Raw genomic sequence first — 18,528 nt, 5'->3', positions numbered from 1 at the left:
TATAATTAAGAAATACTACTCATTACCACATATTACTGCACCCATATTCAGTGTACAAGCAAAATTTGAAGCACAGCATAGCAGCCTACATTTAATTGTCTGTGTGATATACTATGATATATACCATATTAATAGCTGTGTGCAACTCTGCATAACAATCATACAATCATTTAATCAACAGTATTAGATATTTACAATTGTTAAATGTTTGAACATAACAGTGGACAGATTTATTATGATTAAATCTGTTTGAATTCAAAACAATATTCGAAACAAGCGTGCAATGATAATCATCTATATTTATTCCTGTAGCTGACATTCTGTGTGTCAAACTTTTGATATACGTTCTTTGTCATATCGAAGCTTTGGTCCTGGAGGGATGCTGAAACTGTATAATCGAGGACAGGAATAGTATTTCTATTTTACAAAAATTTCAATAATATACGGCATTATATATTAAACAGTATTTACCTTTACCGATTCTGCCTCGGAAGCCAGGGATATGATACAGTACACAGTAATGCGATTTGTTTTCCTTAATGACCATATTTTTTTATCCAAGATAATACAGGATAATATCTAAAAGCTTGTGACGATGATACATTAGTACATTTTTGGACATTATCCATTGTTTTATCTTTATCTAAAAACAGTCCTGTTTATTTTTCAAAACACAACATTTTCGGAGACTGGAACCTGTCTCCGTCTTTAAATAAAACATGCTCACTTGGACCGGAGATACGGACTAGCTGTATCGATTGGATCCAAATGATTAGGTTTTACCTGAAGACGGAGATAGAATTTAGTCTCCGAAACGTTGTTTTGAAAAATAAACATGGCGGTTTTTCAGATAAAGACAGGAGGATGGATAATTTCCAAAAACATATTATTTGTAATAATCCGGGATGTCGGGTAAGATGAAGAAGAAAATTAATCGAAACAGAATCTGGTGTGACGAAAGTAACCAGTGGGTATTTCCAAGTTGATAACATTCCTTGACTAATGATGATAATGGTGATGATACGATGCAAGTCCGAAGAATACCAAAAAGCTCCAGGCCCAGCGCGGCATTTTTACACTGCAACTTTGACACGTCCTCAGAGTCACAGTGCACAACAATGGAATTAGTTTCCTTTCCGCTTGATACGTGGCACGAATTCCTACCAGAAAATCTATGTCTCCTCAGATCTTTGCACCCCTCCACCTTCCTTGAGGTAGAATTTTGTTATTATCGTGAGGAGATTCATTTCTCCACTTTCTGAGATCACCTCGTTCAAACCGTCCCATGAGCAGTTTCATTTCCTGCAACAAACTTAAAGAAATTTGCAGCATGTAAGGTTCCCACAGAGGTCATTATGAAGAGTTCTGTCTTCTGGGACATAACGCCGTTCAAAGATAACTTGATGTTCCGGAGAAGTATGTCGTTTTCATTTTCAAGGTCAAATAATAAGTCAGGCAAGAAACAAATAGGAATAAACAGTAAGCTAAGATTGGCCACGATGTTCCTCCTAACTACACGAGGTTATAATCAAGGAGTCCATACCTTTCAAGCTGTTATCTTCCATTAGTTGTTGAAAGTCGTGAGGAGTGGTTCAGCGTGATTACGTAACAGCTTCTGATAATCTGCAAAAAACAAGTTAAGAAACGTAAGCAATGTATAATAATTCTGATCTACGAGTATTTGTTCTGTTACTGCTTTCACATTTTCAATTCATGAATGTCAAATTTTGATGCTGCCTTACGAACAGAAGAAAACTGATAACTTCAATTTGAAAATAATTAATTTTAAATGCTTTTCCACAATTTACATGACAGACACATCTATATATTTTTCCGTCTGTCCATCCATCCATCCATCCATCCATCTATGGCTCTACAGCCCTTTCGTTCAACTTTGACAGTTTTTCCAATTTCTTAATCCCATACACACCGGTAGGAGTCTTGGACGAGCGATCAGCCCGTTGCAAGGCCGCTTCTTATACATAGGACAACACAAACACAGAATAAACGCAAATATCCATGCCTTGAGAGGGATTCGAACTCATGATTCCAGCGTTTGAGCGAGCGGAGACAGTTCATGCCTTAGACGGTGCGGCCACTGTGATCGGCAGACAGACACATCAGGGATAAAATTATGAGAACTATAAATAAATGACAAATAATGTTTAATTTCTCACTGCAAATCTTTACAGAATATATTTAACTCCTATAAATATAAAATGAGTTACACTCCACATGCTTATGCCTCCTCGTGTAGCGTGATCGTTAACATTGTGAAATTCAAATTAATACCGAAGTGGTTCTATAATGTTCTTCAAAATTGTCCAGTGTCAATTTATAATAAAAATCTATTTTCTGAACTTGAATTATTTCATATGTTCAGACAGACAGAATTTCTATAATAGACCCTTCTTATTGCTGGAACGCGTTTAAGATGATCAAATGTATTTTCAAAGAACAGCACAACTTTGATTGTATTCAATTTGTCGGCTGAAAACCATTAATTTCAATACATATCACAAAATTAATAATGCATTTATGTGTTCTTTCTTGTAAATTTTTGCTGGAAACGAAATTAGCGAGCATTCGCTTACAATCAGGTCATGGGCCAGGAGAGCCTCCCTGAGTGGAGGGGCGAGGATGCCACATTGCCATGCATTAATGGAGGAAGATTACACCCGTTCACCTTGCGGCTAGCAGTAGCAACGTCTCATTGCGTCCTGCTTACACAACGCTCTGTTTCAACGTGTTTATGCAGTGCTGTTCCCTCATTATAAAATTTGTTGTTTAACGCCCGTGAGCTTCGGGCATAGCCTGTAATCTACTTCCACATACAGTGCACTTCTGTCACATGTGACGGTGGCAGGTCGATACAACCGAGTCAGGCCCGCGTCTGATGAGGATTGTGGCTCCGGTATTGGTATCAGATCTTTGGTTCAGTTACCTTAGCGTTTGTTTGTAGGACCGCTCTGAATCGTTGCGTGCTTCAACAGACTATTTTTCTATCGCTTATTGGTCTTTCAATCGCATCTGTGGTCTAGTGGTCAGAGTTCCTGGCTACAGATCCAGAGGTCCGGGTTCGTTTCCCGGCACTACCACATTTTCTGAGAAGTAGTGGGTCTGGAACGGGGTTCACTCAGCCTCGTGATAATTGAGGAGCTATTTCAAGGAAATAGCGGCTCCGGTCTATAAAACCGAAATTAACGGCCGTGGGGATCCGTTGCGCTCCCCACGCGACACCCTCTATCCGCTAGATTTGGCACTAACTTCGTCGGCAAGCGGCGGTCGCTCGGTCGGTATATTTCGCCTGCGGACTCAAGCCACGGAGTTTGTTTTGTTTACTGGTCTTTCAATATTTCTGCCTGCAGTAGGACGATATTAACAGATTTATTTATGAACTCGGTAACTATCCATTCCAGTGGAGCTGAGATGGCTCAGTCGGTACAGCGACTGTCTACGGGCTGGACGACCGAGGGGTCGGAGTCCTGGTAGGGTCAAGAATTTTTATCTTGTCCACGTCGTCCAGACAGGCTCTGGGGACCACCCAACCTCATAGCCAGTGAATACAGGGACTCTTTCCCAGGGGGTAAGACAGCAGGACGTGAAGCTGACAACTCACCTAGAAATAGTGCCGAGGTAATATAACGTGGATCTATACATCCACTCCCCCATACATCTTCATGGCATAGTGCTTAATTAGTTAAGCACTGGGACAACTTTACGTTTATAGTAAGGTAGTAATTTAAGAAGACCCTTCAATCTCTCCTCCGAACTACTAAGGAGTGTCCTTCGAACCAAAGTTGTATGTACGCTTGCTGTTTTGCAGCGCGTGTTCTAAGTCTAGTTTATTCTATTTTTATTACTGTAAGTCTAGTCCCTTCTATGCATATGCTGTATCTAATTCCTTGTATATTCTGGCAAGTGAACACGACCACAAAAAGTATCTGCGACGTAGTTTCAATTCGCTTCATTAGTGAACCAGTTAATTGGTGACTTGGTGACTGGTGTGTCTGTTGCAGATGATGTACCATCAGGAGCTGCGTAGAACAATGCGCCCGCCACGCCTGGGATAGCGCAAACATGAAGAGGATCTCTCTTCTGACAATGGCAATGCAGATCGTCACTTGCATCACGACAGGTAAGCAGGTGCATGTGCCATCCCTACTACTCATTTATACACAACGTTTAAATTTGCTGGGAATGAAGGCAGTATTTTGACGTAAAATAGAGTAAGTATCAGAAGAGTATTATCTTGTGGGATGTGATGTTGTGTAGTCTAGCACAATATTACTGACGTTTCGGAGTTCTGTACCTCCTAAATTTCCAACAGAATGCTCATTCTTGTTTGTCTCCCTTACTATTTGACCCTAAAAATGAAGACAGTATATTGCTGGTCACAGTAGTCGAGCGGTTGTAACCGATTACTCATTTTTAGTAATATACTTCGCCTAATTTATGCATACCTTCAATTTTTGTAACTCTTATATTTTAACAGAACTTAAATTATGAGTTTGGGAGAATTGCGTACATTATTACGCACTATAAATTGCCGTGAACTATGTATTGAAAGGCCGGTCACGGTAGCCGAGCGGTCTAAGGCATGCACTGTCTTCGCTCGCTCGGAAACGGAGATCGTGGGTTCGAATCCCACTCAGGGCATGGATGTTTGTGTGCGTTTTTCTGTGTTTGTCTACAGGTAGAGGCCTTGCGACGAGCTGATCACTCGCCCAAGGAGTCCTACCGTATGTGTAAGATCTATTAAACCGAAGTGAAACGGAGAGTTTCATGGAGGTAGGCCTAGGCCCAAATTGGGGCTGTAGCGCCACAGGAAAAAAATGTATTGAAAGAGGATGACGAAATGTCTTGTGACTCATGCGAAACTCGTGATTTAATTCTTTCTTTGTTTTATGATGGCTGATGTAAGCCCAAGGGGTAGGTAGCTATGGTCTTTAAAGTGGTACTTCCCACCAACAGCCAATCAGCTTGCTGAAAAGGTAATATGACATCATACTGACGCTGAGATGTCGATATATAAAGCACTCTGTCCAGAAGAGACGCTAAATAGCTTCCGAACGGTGAAGACATGTCCATGTACGTTCCGTTTTTCACAAAAGGAGGACAAAGAACTGTATACAGATTTATATTCAAGTGTAACAAAATTGTAGTTACAACTCATTAAATAAAGTGTGTGTGAGTGTTAAGGTTCGGCCACACAGAGCGCTACGTACGCTACGTACGCCATGTTCCCTATGTTAGCTGCCTCGCAGTGTACACAGCGTACGTAGCGAACATAGCGTAGCGCTGTATGTGGCCGAACCTTTATGAAGTTGTTGTGGTTTCGTTGACCGTCTTTGCTGAAGCAGGCCCACTTAACGGCCCTGGTGATAGTCCCATGTTTCCCGACTGAGTGGCGCCCAACAACTATCAAGGTGAGGCAACATAATGAACAACTGCCACAGAATCGCTAACAGGTGATTTATCAGTGTGCAGCTGTGTCCACCTTTACTCTTCGCAGAAGGCAGCTACGGCCAACTTTGCCCTTCACTGGCCAACATCAACGCCCTACATAAGAGACTGCCGGCAATACAGTCTTAAGGCATGCACAGTCTTCTCTCGCTTGGAAGACTGGCCCGTGGGTTCGAATCCCACTCAGGGTATTCATGTTTCATATGTGTGTGTGTGTGTGTGTACGTTTGTCTGTGTTTATGTACAGGTAGAGGCCTTGAGACGAGCTGATCACCCGCCCAAGGAGTCCTACCGAATGTCTAAGATCTAGAAAAACCGAAGTGAACGGAGAAGTTCATGGAGGTAGGCCAAGGCCCATATAGAGGCTGTAGCTCCAAAGGAAAAAAAATGTAGGTAAATTTGTACCAGATTACACGGCGTCACAACTCAGAAGATGGTATTTACTTACTCATGGAGCTGAGCCCTTCTGGAGGAGCCGCCAATTCTGCAGCTACTCAAGAATTTCCCAGCAATTTATGGAACCAGAAGGTTCATTACCGTGTTCATAAGAGCCCTCCACTGGTCCCTATCCTGAGCCAGATCTATCCAATCCATACCATCCCATCCTGTCTCTCTAAGATCTATTCTAATATTGTCCACCCACCTTCCCTGTGGTCTTCCTTGTGGTCTCTTTCCTTCTGGCTTTCCCACCAATATCCTATACGCATTCCTCGTCTCCCCCATTCGTGTTACATGACCTGCCTACCTCATCCTCTTTGACTTGATCATTCTAATTATAACTCAGAAGATGGTACTATTCATAATTATTGCCGTTTAAAAAATATAAATTTTCAATTGCAATATTTTTATTATTAGAAACATTACAATCTGTACTTATTACTAATTACTTTTAAGAATAAATACATTATTCCTGTGAGTAAATAAACATTATAATTGGGTGGTTCAAATGAAGGGTAATGAGGTAGGCGGGTCAGCAGCGTGCATGGGAAGATGAAAATGTACTACATTTCAATTGGAATACTTCATCTGAAACTATCACTTCCCTAACCTAAGCGTTTGTGGGAGAGGTGCCAGGATAGCTCAGTCCGTATCGCGACGGGCTACAGGCTGTACTACCGAGAGGTCGGAGTTCGCGTCCCAGTAGGGTCAAGAATTTTCTTTTTTCCACACCGTTCAGACCTGCTCTGGGGTTCACCCACTCTTTATTCATACGTACGTGGGGCTTTTTCTTCTGGAGTAAAGCGGCCGTGGCGTCAAGCTGACCACACATCTCCAGCTAGCGCCGAGGTCAAGAAAACATGAGTCTATACATCCACACATGGCGTAGTGCTTAATTAGTTAAGCACAGGGACAACTTACTTTAAACTTTGGTGGGAGGAAATTAGTAAAACAAATCTTAGAGAAATTTTATGTGAACTGGATTCAGGTATGTGAGAATGGAGTCTGGCTTCATGATGTTGTGCACGCGATAATGAACCTTCAGGTTCCTTATAAGATCAGAAATTCAATAACCTTCTGGGCTTGAGTCAGCTTCTAAGGGACTCGACTGGAACTACCAGATTAGAATGTTTGTTTGCAAATATGATGATCTCTGACTTAATATTCAATGCNCCCAGTTGAACTCCACCCCCCACTAAGAAAATTAAAAAAAAATATTCAATGCACCTGACCAGCATGTGATGTTCTTTACATGTTGAAACGTCGGTACCGCAAAAGCAGAGCGTCTGTTCATGATGTAGGAGAGAAGCTATAGTAGCAACAGAGTTGTCTGATACGACCCGTAGGTAGTGCTCTGAAGTATTGGGTTCCCGGCATATATATATATATATATATATATATATATTCAAAGATGTACTTTGTGCCGTATTGCATATAATGGTGCGGCTAAAAGGGGGCCGATGCCACTCCATACAACAAGGGATAATGTGGCATGAATAATGACACAGATGTCGCTGAGAACAGCAAGGAAGAGGGAAATCTGTGTGACACACTGAACATCCATCACACTTCCTACGCAGAGCATCGATCCCCAGAACCCAGCTCAGCAAGCTTATAAAAACGATTTTTCAACTATTCTTTCATAAAGCAGCATACCAGGGCTTGGTAGATGTTTCCGCTTCGTCTATAACGCACAATACCTTGAGGCTAAAGAAGGAGCCATTAAACATTCAATTAATTACTTCTCACGTTGCTAATGACGTCACATGAAGTGGATATGCGTAACATGTCAGGTATAATGGGTTATACCACCACAATCACTACTCTGGAGAGTTAATGGCAGCGGTAGGAAGATAGAATGAATTATGGGAAAGCGAAAGAACACGGTGAAAGGCTTTCAAATTGCAGTTCATGTCCATTAAAATGCGTCTGTTTAAATATTGCATCCACTACGCATAGCTTCGCTTCAGATAAAGAGCAAAAACTTGTAGTGGAGTTGCGTAAAGAATTTTCGAAGATCAAGACTCTTCCATTCCTATTGCTAGCGTTGGGGAAGGGGTGCCAGCAGGCAGGTTATGTTGGTAGAGGTGGGGGAACACATTTACCTCTCCTAGCAAATCTTATCCCCACCGACCTCGATAATACTTTGGCCGGATTAACTATAGTTACACTCCTTTCCTGCCACAAGAATCTCCCAAATTATGTGTACTTTTCTCATGGAAAATTATATTCTTATCCTTTAACATATACGCTGGGGCCACGCAATAGATCAAGCGGTTAGTCGCTGGCTCTCCACCGCGGCGGCCCGGGTTCGATGCCGGGTCTGGTCATGTGGGACTTGTGGTGAACAAAGTGGCGCTGGGTCAGGTTTTCTCCGAGTACTTCGTTTTCCTCTGCCAATCTTCATTCCACCAATTGCTCCACAATCACCCTCACCTATCATCTGGGGCTGTTACAATAGGCCAGAAGTGGCCGCATTACAAGGGACTTAGTCCCACCCCACTAGCAATAAACAAAATACATACACGCTGTGATACTGTGATGGAATAGTCAATTGCTAGACAACGGCTCGCTTCGAGCACGTTTCGTAGCAACGAATATGCTTGCAGAAATCAAAGCGTTGCCATGATATAGATAGACAGACGTCCAGTTTTACGAATATTTACGAATATGAGCAATCACTCGCTGACTGACTGACAAGGGGGTGGGGGTGTCTTTCAGCTTGGGGATGGGGGTAAATATGATGTTACAGAATGTAATACCGAGCCTCGAACTTAGATTGTTGAAGAGAGGAAACCACGCTGAGAAAGAAGCAGAGATATGACGGAGATAAAAACTCGTGGATGTGGCACGAAATGGGGACCAGTGGCGGCTTGTATTGAACACAACAATGAATCATCGGATTCTATTAAAGATCGCAATATCCTGAAGAGATGAGAGGTTATTGGCTTCTCAAGACGGACTCTGTTCCGAATTTTCAGTTTTATGGTTTAGGAATTCGTGTATGTTGTTACTCTTCATTACACCCTGCAGAGTTATGAATGGAGAGTGAGTGGTGCGATCTAAAATCGCTAAACTGGATCATTACGGATGAAGAGACCACCAGCACCCTCTGTCGGTTATGGGCTGTGACATGCAGTCACTGAAAAGGTTTAATTCGCCGTGTTCTGTAACGGATAATTGTAATGTTCGGCTCTATGGTCCTTGTGCGTGTTCAAATCGAATTGTGTACCATCAATCTCACACGTGCGGACGTCTATGGGTGAACTAGCCCTTAAATTATTTAACGGGCTGAAGATTTAATTAACTATTAAACGTGCTGTCATGGGATATGCAGGGTGAGACAATTTTGAGGGGACATAAAATAGTCTATTAGTGTTTTACGATTATTTTAACGCCTTTCTAATTGCTGTAGACATTAATGCCAGTTCTGTGATAGACATCAAGGGCATCTGTCCTGTTCTATTTACACAATTATACGAATGAAATGTCTCAGGAATTTATATGCAAGTGAACGTGGAATATTGCATGTATAAGAGGCCATTAAAAATTATTATCTTCTTGGATTTGATGCCGTGTATTCTGATAGGAGCCGATCACAATAGTCGAGCAGTCTAAGGCATGATATTTCTTCGCTCTCTCGAACACTGTGATCTTGGTTTCGAATCCCACTCAAGATACAGAAGTCTGCGTTTATGCTCTGTTTGTGTAGGTAGCGGCTTTGCTACGTGCTGATCTCCCGTCCAAGGAGTCATACCGACTGTCTTAGGATTAAGAAAGTGAAGCGAAACAAAGCGTTTCACGGATGTCCTATGCTCCAAGTGGGAGCAACAGGATATGTAGAGATAAATAGATATCCTGATAGGTATTTTCTGACGTTTCAGAGGTTCAGCCGAAACGTCGCTAAATATCTAAAGACTAAATCGCGTCATATCTTAAAGAGAACCATCTTCATAGTTACGGCCGAGTAAAACTCAAATCTCGTTAAAGACCACCTTTCTTGATGGACTATGCATACTGATTCTCATAACCTTCATGTAAACCCTGTAATTAAGGTAAAGTGGCTTAAAAGTAAGCAAAAGTAAAGTTGTCCCTTGTGCTTAACTAGATAAGCACTACGCCATGAACGTGGCGTGCATAAGTTGTCAAGAAATCCTATCATGCAATGTAGTACGCAACAGACCCCTGAACACGTGACAATATACGTATATACGACTATTTATATGCTCAAGATGAATGATGAAGCGCATACAGGGCTTTCTGTAAAGTAGTTGTTAATTTACCAGATTTTAATAAAAAGTACAGTGCACCAAAATATTTGAGTAAAACTAATGCCAAATTTCATGAAAATTTGTTCAGCAGTTCTCGAGTTGATATATGCGAGACGGCCAGCCGGAGATGTTTTAATCGGCTCTCTAACTAAACACTAACTCTCCTGATATAAGGAACCTAGGCTATATATAATCCCAAGTCTTTACGAATTTTGCATGATTCTGTTCGCTGTTATTTTATTAATAGCCTGTAATGCATGCATTTGACCTCTTTATGAAAAATGTACAAAGTAAAAGTGTTTCTGAATAGCGGAAGCTTCTTAGAATGTAAGTTTCGTCAATTTTATTGTGCTTCAAGAAACGTGACAGAAATATTTATGACGGTACTAAAGCACGAATTCTTCATTCGGTAAGAATATAAAGATCAAATTTGGCGAGGAAGGAAGTTCAGTTCTAGAGACATATGACGTCATAAATTATGACTATCGCTGGAATATGTCGAAGCGGGGAACAATTTTATGTCTGGCATAGAGAAATGTTCATATCTTCCCCCTAGATTTGTAGATCTGACTCAATAAGTTATATACTGTGGAACATTTTTACTGAAAACAAAGAGCACCAGTTCGGCCAGGTCCAACTCTGCCCGATACAAATTGGAGTATTAACACATTGTCATACAATTCCATTTTGCGGCGCAGTCGTCTATGGGAAGAAATAGAAAAGAACATATTTTATTCGGTAAATCTGAATTAAAGGGATAATTTGTGACACGTGAGCATAGATCAGAAGATAATATTAAAATTGATATTAAATAAATACATGGAGCAGGAAGGTCGCTGTTTCGAGTCCCGATGAGGTGGATATTTTCGATTCACCTAATCTTTCCAGCCGCATTATACCCTTGGGGTGGACTCAGCCTCTAACAGAAATGAGTACCAGGGATATTCCTTGGGGTAAACGGAGGCCGACACGTAAGTCTGACAACCTTACCGTCTAGAAAATGTGGGAACCTCAACCTCTGACAACCATATGGGTCTTCGTGGCCTATTACAGGGATAGCTTTACCTTCTTTCAGAAAAATATGAAGGTGTGGATTGGATTTATCTTGCTCAAGAAAAGCGCTATCTTACATTCTACATAATTCTTGATGAAGAGAAATAATTATGCACCCCCTCATTACATACTTCTCTCCAGTCTCGCGTTACTTCCACACTTTTAGGTCCAAATATTCTCGTCAGCAACCTGTTTCAATATTCTCACGCGTTAAATTGTACTTACAAAGGGAATAACAATATATGAGCAGTTGATTTAGGAACCACAGAAGATCACGAGGGACTTATATTCAAAACATATTTTCAGTTGAAATCTTGCGATTCAAGAATTATTTTGCTAATATATGATTTTCATTATTTTCTGATATGATTTGTGGTAAACGTAAAGATTTATGTTAAAATGTAGTGTAAATTATAGACACCCACACTCATTTAATGAGGACGATATTTCATTGGCCAGATAATTTGAGTTTGCAATTCGAATAACTTCAAACATCCTGTTTTAGAGCTTAACCTGTAATCAAAACACTAATATATATATCAAGTAGTGAGAAATTAACAAAATTAACAATATAATATATTAAATTATTACTATACGTTCGCATATAGATGTAGTGACAAAGAAATATTTCGTAGAAATGAAATAATTTACAAATAGGAAACCAAAAGTAAAGTTAATCCACTCTATGAGCATGTCTACGTCACATTTTTGTGTACGTAAACTTAAGAAAGAAAATTCTTGTGTAAGTGTATGTCAAATTGCCACCGGCATATGAATAACGAAGAGTGTGTTGAAGATAGATTCTAGTAACGTCACACAGATGGCATAGCCGTCTGCAACACGAACTGACGATGACGTAACCTCGTTCCAATATCGGGCGGAGTATAGGAATCCTTGTTAGGAACGTGACCACTCTTACAGAATTGTCGCTAAAGCCTACAGCCCGTATAATCCACACAGAGCACAATCTTACACGGAACGTTATATACTCAGGGAGCAATTCCTAGATACATATAGTCCTCTGTTCTTTGGGGACACAGTAGCAATAGGAAATAACATTTTATTTCTGTTCTATTTCCTACAGTACATAATATAGCAGTCTTCGCAGGTTACTGTTATGCCGTGTAAAAGTGCTGATTCGATTCTCATTAAATCGCCTCACGTGTAGAGTTCCTGTATTTCCTTTGATGTGGATTCTGGCTTTTCCATCGGAACCAAAGAATGGCAAGCAGTAACCAACGTCAGCAACTTTAGTGCAATGGCCGGGGAAGGTTAAGCCTCACAGCTAAATCACAAACTTCTTGACTCCGTTCTCCAAATCCAACTCAAACCTTAAATGAAATGCCGCTGGCCATTGCCTGGCGTATTCTTCGTTTTGCTGTGTCAAGTGCAGCGTTTTGGTACCATGTTGTATAACGACTGTCGCCAAAACTGGAATTTTAGTAGGCTTTTTAATGACGCTGTATCATCTATAAGGATTATTTAATGTTCAGTGAACTTGAGAGGATTGGAAAGAAAGTGATCATACCTATTTTTGTATACTATCCCAGCATCTGTCAAAAAGAACAAGGAAATTTACAATGAACCCAGTAAACCTGTCATGTTATCACATATATAATTTGGGTCTTCAGGCCGATGGAGATTCATACTGGTTTCTTCAGGTTCATGTCACCGTGTAGCATGATACATGATTGAATGTTGAATGTGGAGAATGTTACTCGGAAATATTTGTACAAGCCGACAATACATTGTGTCATGAGTCAGAAGACCGCAGTATCATTTGAACCAACTAGCTCAGTACTGTGGAACCACACTGCCCACTACTTCTTGTGGTACGTGCCATTAACCCGTCTCTCATATTTATCACACAATTCTTACTTAACAGATAAAACAAGACGGGTGACTTGATAGGAGCTTCCTATTTCATTTAAAGGAAATAACTATGGCTGTATGACCAGGGTTCGGTTCGTGGCACGGAGAGATTTTTGCTTTCCTACAGCATGTACAGAAGACTCTGGAAACTAACGGATACCGGATGATTTCTCCCCGGAAGTGGAGCAGTTTGTGTACGGAACTAATCACTCGGATGTCGAGGTTAAGAATGCATGAATGTTTGCCTCCACGCCTTCATGGCATGGTGCTTAGGTACATGGATGCATAAACACTTTCGCAAGAAACCTCAGAGATGTTCTGCTTTAACTAAAGTAATGTTCGTTTAGCCGCTACGAATATGGGCGATAAATGCTTTGAAATAAACACGAATTTTTTTTCTGATTTGGAATGTCTGAACATAGTTATCATCAGAAATTAAACATGGGTCTTCAGTATGACCGTAAGACAAAGCGACAGAGCAGACAAGGGGGCCGTCCAGCATCGGCCATCTTCAAGCAAGTACGCATGTAAAATCAAACAAAACAAAAGAAGAAAACAAACTCCGTGGCCTGTAGTCCTCAAGCAAACTATACCCACCGAGTGACCGCAGCTTGTCGGCGAGGTTAGTGCCAACTTTTGCGGATAGAGGATGTCGCGTGGTCAGCGCAACGGATCCCCACGGGAGTTAATCTCGGTTTTCTAGACCGGAGCCGCTATTCCCTTGAAATAGCTCCTCAATGATCCTCACGAGGCTGAGTGGACACCGTTTCAGACTCACTACTTCTCAGAAAATCTGCTAGCACAGGGAATCGAAGCCGGGGCCTTTGGATCTATATCCAGGAACTCTGACCATTAGACTATAGAAGTGGTCTCTCATGTAAAATCAAAAGCCATAAAAATTCTAGTACATTTCTTTGGCTGCACAGAATTAGAAAATGGAGAGTTGGCCGCACGAGTCAGTGTATCAACCAGAGGTTTTCCTTTCAAGCTTCGGAACGTATGAGAAAAGGGCTTCGTCATGGGAGGCTAGAATTTTTCCTCGATAAGTCATTCCACCCACCGTTACAACATTCCCCCATAAACAGTGCTTCCCCAGAGAGATTTTGGCTAGAAATCAATCATGGTCCTGTAATATTTCGCTCACTCGCCAGATCTCGCTCTGAATAACTTTTTTTCATTTCTTCACTATGAAGAATCATCTCAACGTATTTTACATTGAAACGGTTTAAGAACGGGAAAGAACTGGTTTGAAACAGAGGACGGCAGTTCAGAATAAAATGTGACACGGTGCTGTCTTGTCAATATAGTTCCGTTCTTCGTCATACTGCTTAACGTATTTGCATACCCTTCATGACCTGTCGTCAATCTGGCTGTACCACGCCGTCCGACACGCTCATTCAAACTGATATACATCAGGACTAGAAGGCAGATCAGCTACAGAGAAGGCTAGTTTCCTTGTATGCTAATTGAGAAAGATGGCAAGTAACTCCCCTAGCGGAAGTTGAAGGAAACACCGCCTTCTCTTACTACCATTCAAACCCCTTGCTTCCTGCTCAGTCGACCGAGTTGAGACAGTTCGGTCGTAGATCTTTCAGTCTAATAGACTCTCTGTCTACCTTCCCACCACTGAATCCCTTCGCGTGATATTCTCTAAAGGCAGAAGACACACTTGCTAACCTTGATCAGCCTAGTTCCCATTTCCTTCTACGAAGCATTCTATTAACTTTACCGTTTCCTTCAAAACATCAACTGCTCTTTTTATTTTGAAAAATTCTGTTCTATGTTCAGTAACGGTACTGAACCTGAAAGAGAGTCCAAGCAGTTAACCTCCAGTCCTAAAGGAGAAGAGCATACAGGAATTAAGAGTTCTCTCTTCTGGAAAATAACATCATGTAGGCAAAATAAACTCAACTGACATTTCAGAAGAATATAACGCCTTCATTCTTGGGGTCCAAGAATGAACTAAGTAAGAAATTAGCATGCAATAAGTAGCAGGCAGATATAAGGCGCCAGATATCTCAGTGACGATAAAAGACTGCAATGGGCTGGGTATGTACAGAGAATGGCTAAGGAGCGTATCCCAAAGAAAATACTGTACAGTACAACAGGCGGTAGGAAACGTACTGGGAAACCAAGAACTAGATGGATTGATGCGGTGGAAGAAGATGCAAAGAAGTTAATGGGCGTAAGGAACTGGAAGGGAGTAGCGCAGGATAGAGAGGAATGGAGGGGCTTGATAAGGAAGGCCAAGGCCCGACATCGGCTGTTGCGCCATAGAAGAAGAAGAAGAAGTAGCAGGCAGAGACCATATGTTCTTCCGATATTTCTTTGATTTTCGCCGATATATACAGCGTTACATCCCAGAAGAAGGGGCTCTTTATAGCCCCTGCTGCGAAAACATCAAATCCCATACATTTCATTTGATTCATATGAGAATAAACATTTCGACACGGGTGAAATATTTGATGAGTGTGTCGACCGACGGGCAAACAGACTTCATTAGGTTAGATAGAGCGATATATGGATATGAGGCTTAGAAGGAGAATGGACGTGTGGATAACTCAAAGATAGGCGGGTGTGTGGGTATGCTGGCGGATGAGTGGGCAGGCGGACAGACGGATAGAGAGATAGAGGAACAGAAAGACAGACAGATAGATAAATAGATATATAGGTAGGTAAATAGGTAGACAGGGACACAGTCAAGGCGCGTCCATATTACTCATGCTCGCCAGGCTTGTGATCGTCGGGAGACTCGTCTGGCTTTTACTTGTGCCCATAAATCATCGTCCACAGTACTTCAGTTGCTCGCCAGGCTTCGGCGCGTGAGGATCCGTATATTTACTCATTTTGTGTATAGGCTGTAGTCGTATTTTAAAATATTGGCTATAGTTTTTAAATTAGTTTGTCTCGTGACTTGTCATATCGTCCAAATTACTCGCGAGCATAGCGAGTCACACGAGCAGGAGCACGAGTAATGTGGACGCGCCTTCAGAGATCCAAAGAGACAGAGAGGCAGACACAGAGCCAGATAGATAGATAGATAGATAGATAGATAAAAATAACAACCATGTCATTTTTCTTAATTGTGCGCAAATTCGTACTGAAAACTTGAAAGGAAATACGAATAATTCAGAGACACAGGAATATCCATATACAAATAGTTTATATTTCTCTCCTTTCTACGTATCATGACTAACGTATATAAACCCATAATACGGAGATCGTGTTTGCCAGATAGGTAACGGAAAGAGCCATTGTTTGCCTTAACTATTAACAGATTTTAAATAAAATGTCACATATTTCAATGGTCGTTACGTGTCTCTTCACGAAGCTCACACATAAATGCATAATGTAGAGGCGATTTCCGCCTGAATTCTAGTAACAGCAATATTGTGGGAAGTATTCCTATTTCAAGCCCAAAAGTCTGCAGCGTGGCTCCTTCTCCTGTGAGTTATGTTGTGCGCATAGTCAGCACAGCATAAGGGAGGCGCAGAAGAAACCTTCTGCTCAAGCTCATTGCTAGTCACCAGAACTCGATATTGCAGGGTGTAGGGTAAATAAAGAACTCCGCACAATAAGTGTTCAATGTTTGTTCCGAAGAGAACCTATCAGCGTTTGTGGGGTAGCGTGTATCAGTTTCACGCCCTATCTTCCTCTATACTTCTAAGAATGGTATTTTTCTTGCTTTAGACGAACAGAATTATTTTAATGATACTGACAAACACTGTTTTACGCAGAAACTGCCTTCTAAAAGAAGTTATTGAAGGAAAGATAGAAGGGCGGATAGAAGTGACAAGAAGACGAGGAAGAAGACGTAAGAAGATGCTGGATGACCTTGGGGACAGAAGAGGATACTGTCATTTGAAGGAGAAAGCTCTAGATCGCATAAAATGGAGGAATTGTTTTGGAAGAGACTGTGGACTTGTCGTCTTGACAGATTACTGATGATGATGATGACAAACACTCAGAATATCTGAGATATACTCTACTTGCAGTGACATCCTGATAAAGAGAATAAACATTAGCCTTCAGCGTCCAAAGTACAGATATCGGTATAGTGACAGATTAATCGAACACCGCCTCTGTGGTCTACTGGTCAGAATTTCTGGCCACAGATCCAGAGGTTCCGGGTTCGTTTCCTGGCGCTACCAGATTTTTTCTGAGAAGTAGTGGGTCTGGAACGGGTTCCACTCAACCTCGTGCCGTGGGGATTCGTTGGTCTGACAACGAGACACCCTATATGCGCAAAAGTTGGCACTAACCTCGCCGACAAGCTGCGGTCACTCGGTCGGTATAGTTAGCTTGTGGACTAAGACCACACAGTTTAGTATTAGATTCATCGTTACCAAAGTGTACATATTGGTACACAATACTAAATATTTGTTTTTAAATATAGTAGTTCAGTTTGCATACATTTTTGTTGTTATCTGCTGATGTATACACAGGCTTCAACCCATGCATTTCGTTTTAAACTTCGCAACACTGTTGATCTGACCCAATATTCCTCACAGATTGCTACTGTAACGGTAACTGTAACGCGCGCGTTTATCAGCGCTGATGAGTCATTCTGCTATCAGGAGTTGCAGTAGCAATCTGTGAGGAATGTTGGGTCGGGTCAGCGGTGTTGCGAAGTTTCCTCCTTAACTGAACGCACTGTATTAAATACAGCATTTTCAAATACAGTGCAAGCGTCCTAACAGGAAAGGACATTTAAACGCGCACCAGCAGCTGGCATTCAAATGAAATCGGGTCAGCTTAAGCTACCACCATTTCAAAAGTCCAGCGTTTAAATATTAATATAAGGAATTCTAATCACTCAGTTCGTTGATATAAAATATTGCAACGTAACGTATTTTTCTGAGGACTGTACACGATGATTCGAAGTTCTCTAGAAAATTTTCTGGTATAAAGAAGATATTTTGAAGCATAAGACGTAAACAAACAGTACTCCAATTCACAACCGTTTCAGAAATACAGCATTTCGAAATTATATTCTTGATTCTTTTCTATATTTGTATGGTACATTCTTCGCAACGTCGAAACATAGCTCATGTTACAGTCGCTTGTGACTCACCGAAATTCCGATGGCAAAGCAGAGACACGAAACGGAATGATTTACTGATGAAGTATGCCAAAAGGCATTTCGTGTACGGCATTTTTTATGGAAGTACCAGAGCTGTATCGAGGGAATATCAGCGCCGGTATCCAGATCAGATGGAACACAACACATATGTGTTTGCTATGATACGTTGTGTGAAGGATATCTGGTACAAGGGTTACAGCTAGGAGACAAAAATCTTCTCCTCCAGTTCTGTCGATGATTTCTGCTCTAAACTGTAGCATAACCTGATATTTTGCGCTGTGTGTTGTGGACTGATAGGGCAACGTTCAGACCTGAAGAAATCATGTCAATTACCTAAGCTTGTCG

At 41.3% G+C, this 18,528-nt stretch overlaps 1 protein-coding gene and 1 long non-coding RNA gene across 4 annotated transcripts in view; one reads left to right on the top strand and one right to left on the bottom strand.

The window, feature by feature from the left end:
• The window catches only part of LOC111870265 (neuronal growth regulator 1), a 408,356-nt gene that overhangs the window by 332,764 nt on the left and 57,064 nt on the right, over positions 1-18,528 (top strand). For all 3 annotated transcript variants that reach the window (XM_023862392.2, XM_033753744.1, XM_033753745.1), the window contains exon 4: positions 4,020-4,138. In XM_023862392.2, coding sequence (XP_023718160.1) covers positions 4,081-4,138 — 58 coding nt within the window. In that variant the 5' untranslated portion in view covers positions 4,020-4,080. The remainder of the gene's footprint in view (positions 1-4,019; positions 4,139-18,528) is intronic.
• Positions 1,558-18,528, bottom strand: part of LOC111870267 — a 455,388-nt gene continuing 438,417 nt past the window's right edge. Inside the window, exon 4 of the long non-coding RNA XR_002843820.2 lies at positions 1,558-1,623. This is a non-coding gene — a long non-coding RNA (uncharacterized LOC111870267). The remainder of the gene's footprint in view (positions 1,624-18,528) is intronic.

This window comes from Cryptotermes secundus, unplaced genomic scaffold (assembly GCF_002891405.2).
Source record: "Cryptotermes secundus unplaced genomic scaffold, Csec_1.0 scaffold94, whole genome shotgun sequence".
In the NCBI taxonomy this organism is placed as follows: Eukaryota; Metazoa; Arthropoda; class Insecta; order Blattodea; family Kalotermitidae; genus Cryptotermes; species Cryptotermes secundus.
Note: the sequence above shows the minus strand (reverse complement) of the source record. Positions and strands in the feature narration are given on the sequence as shown.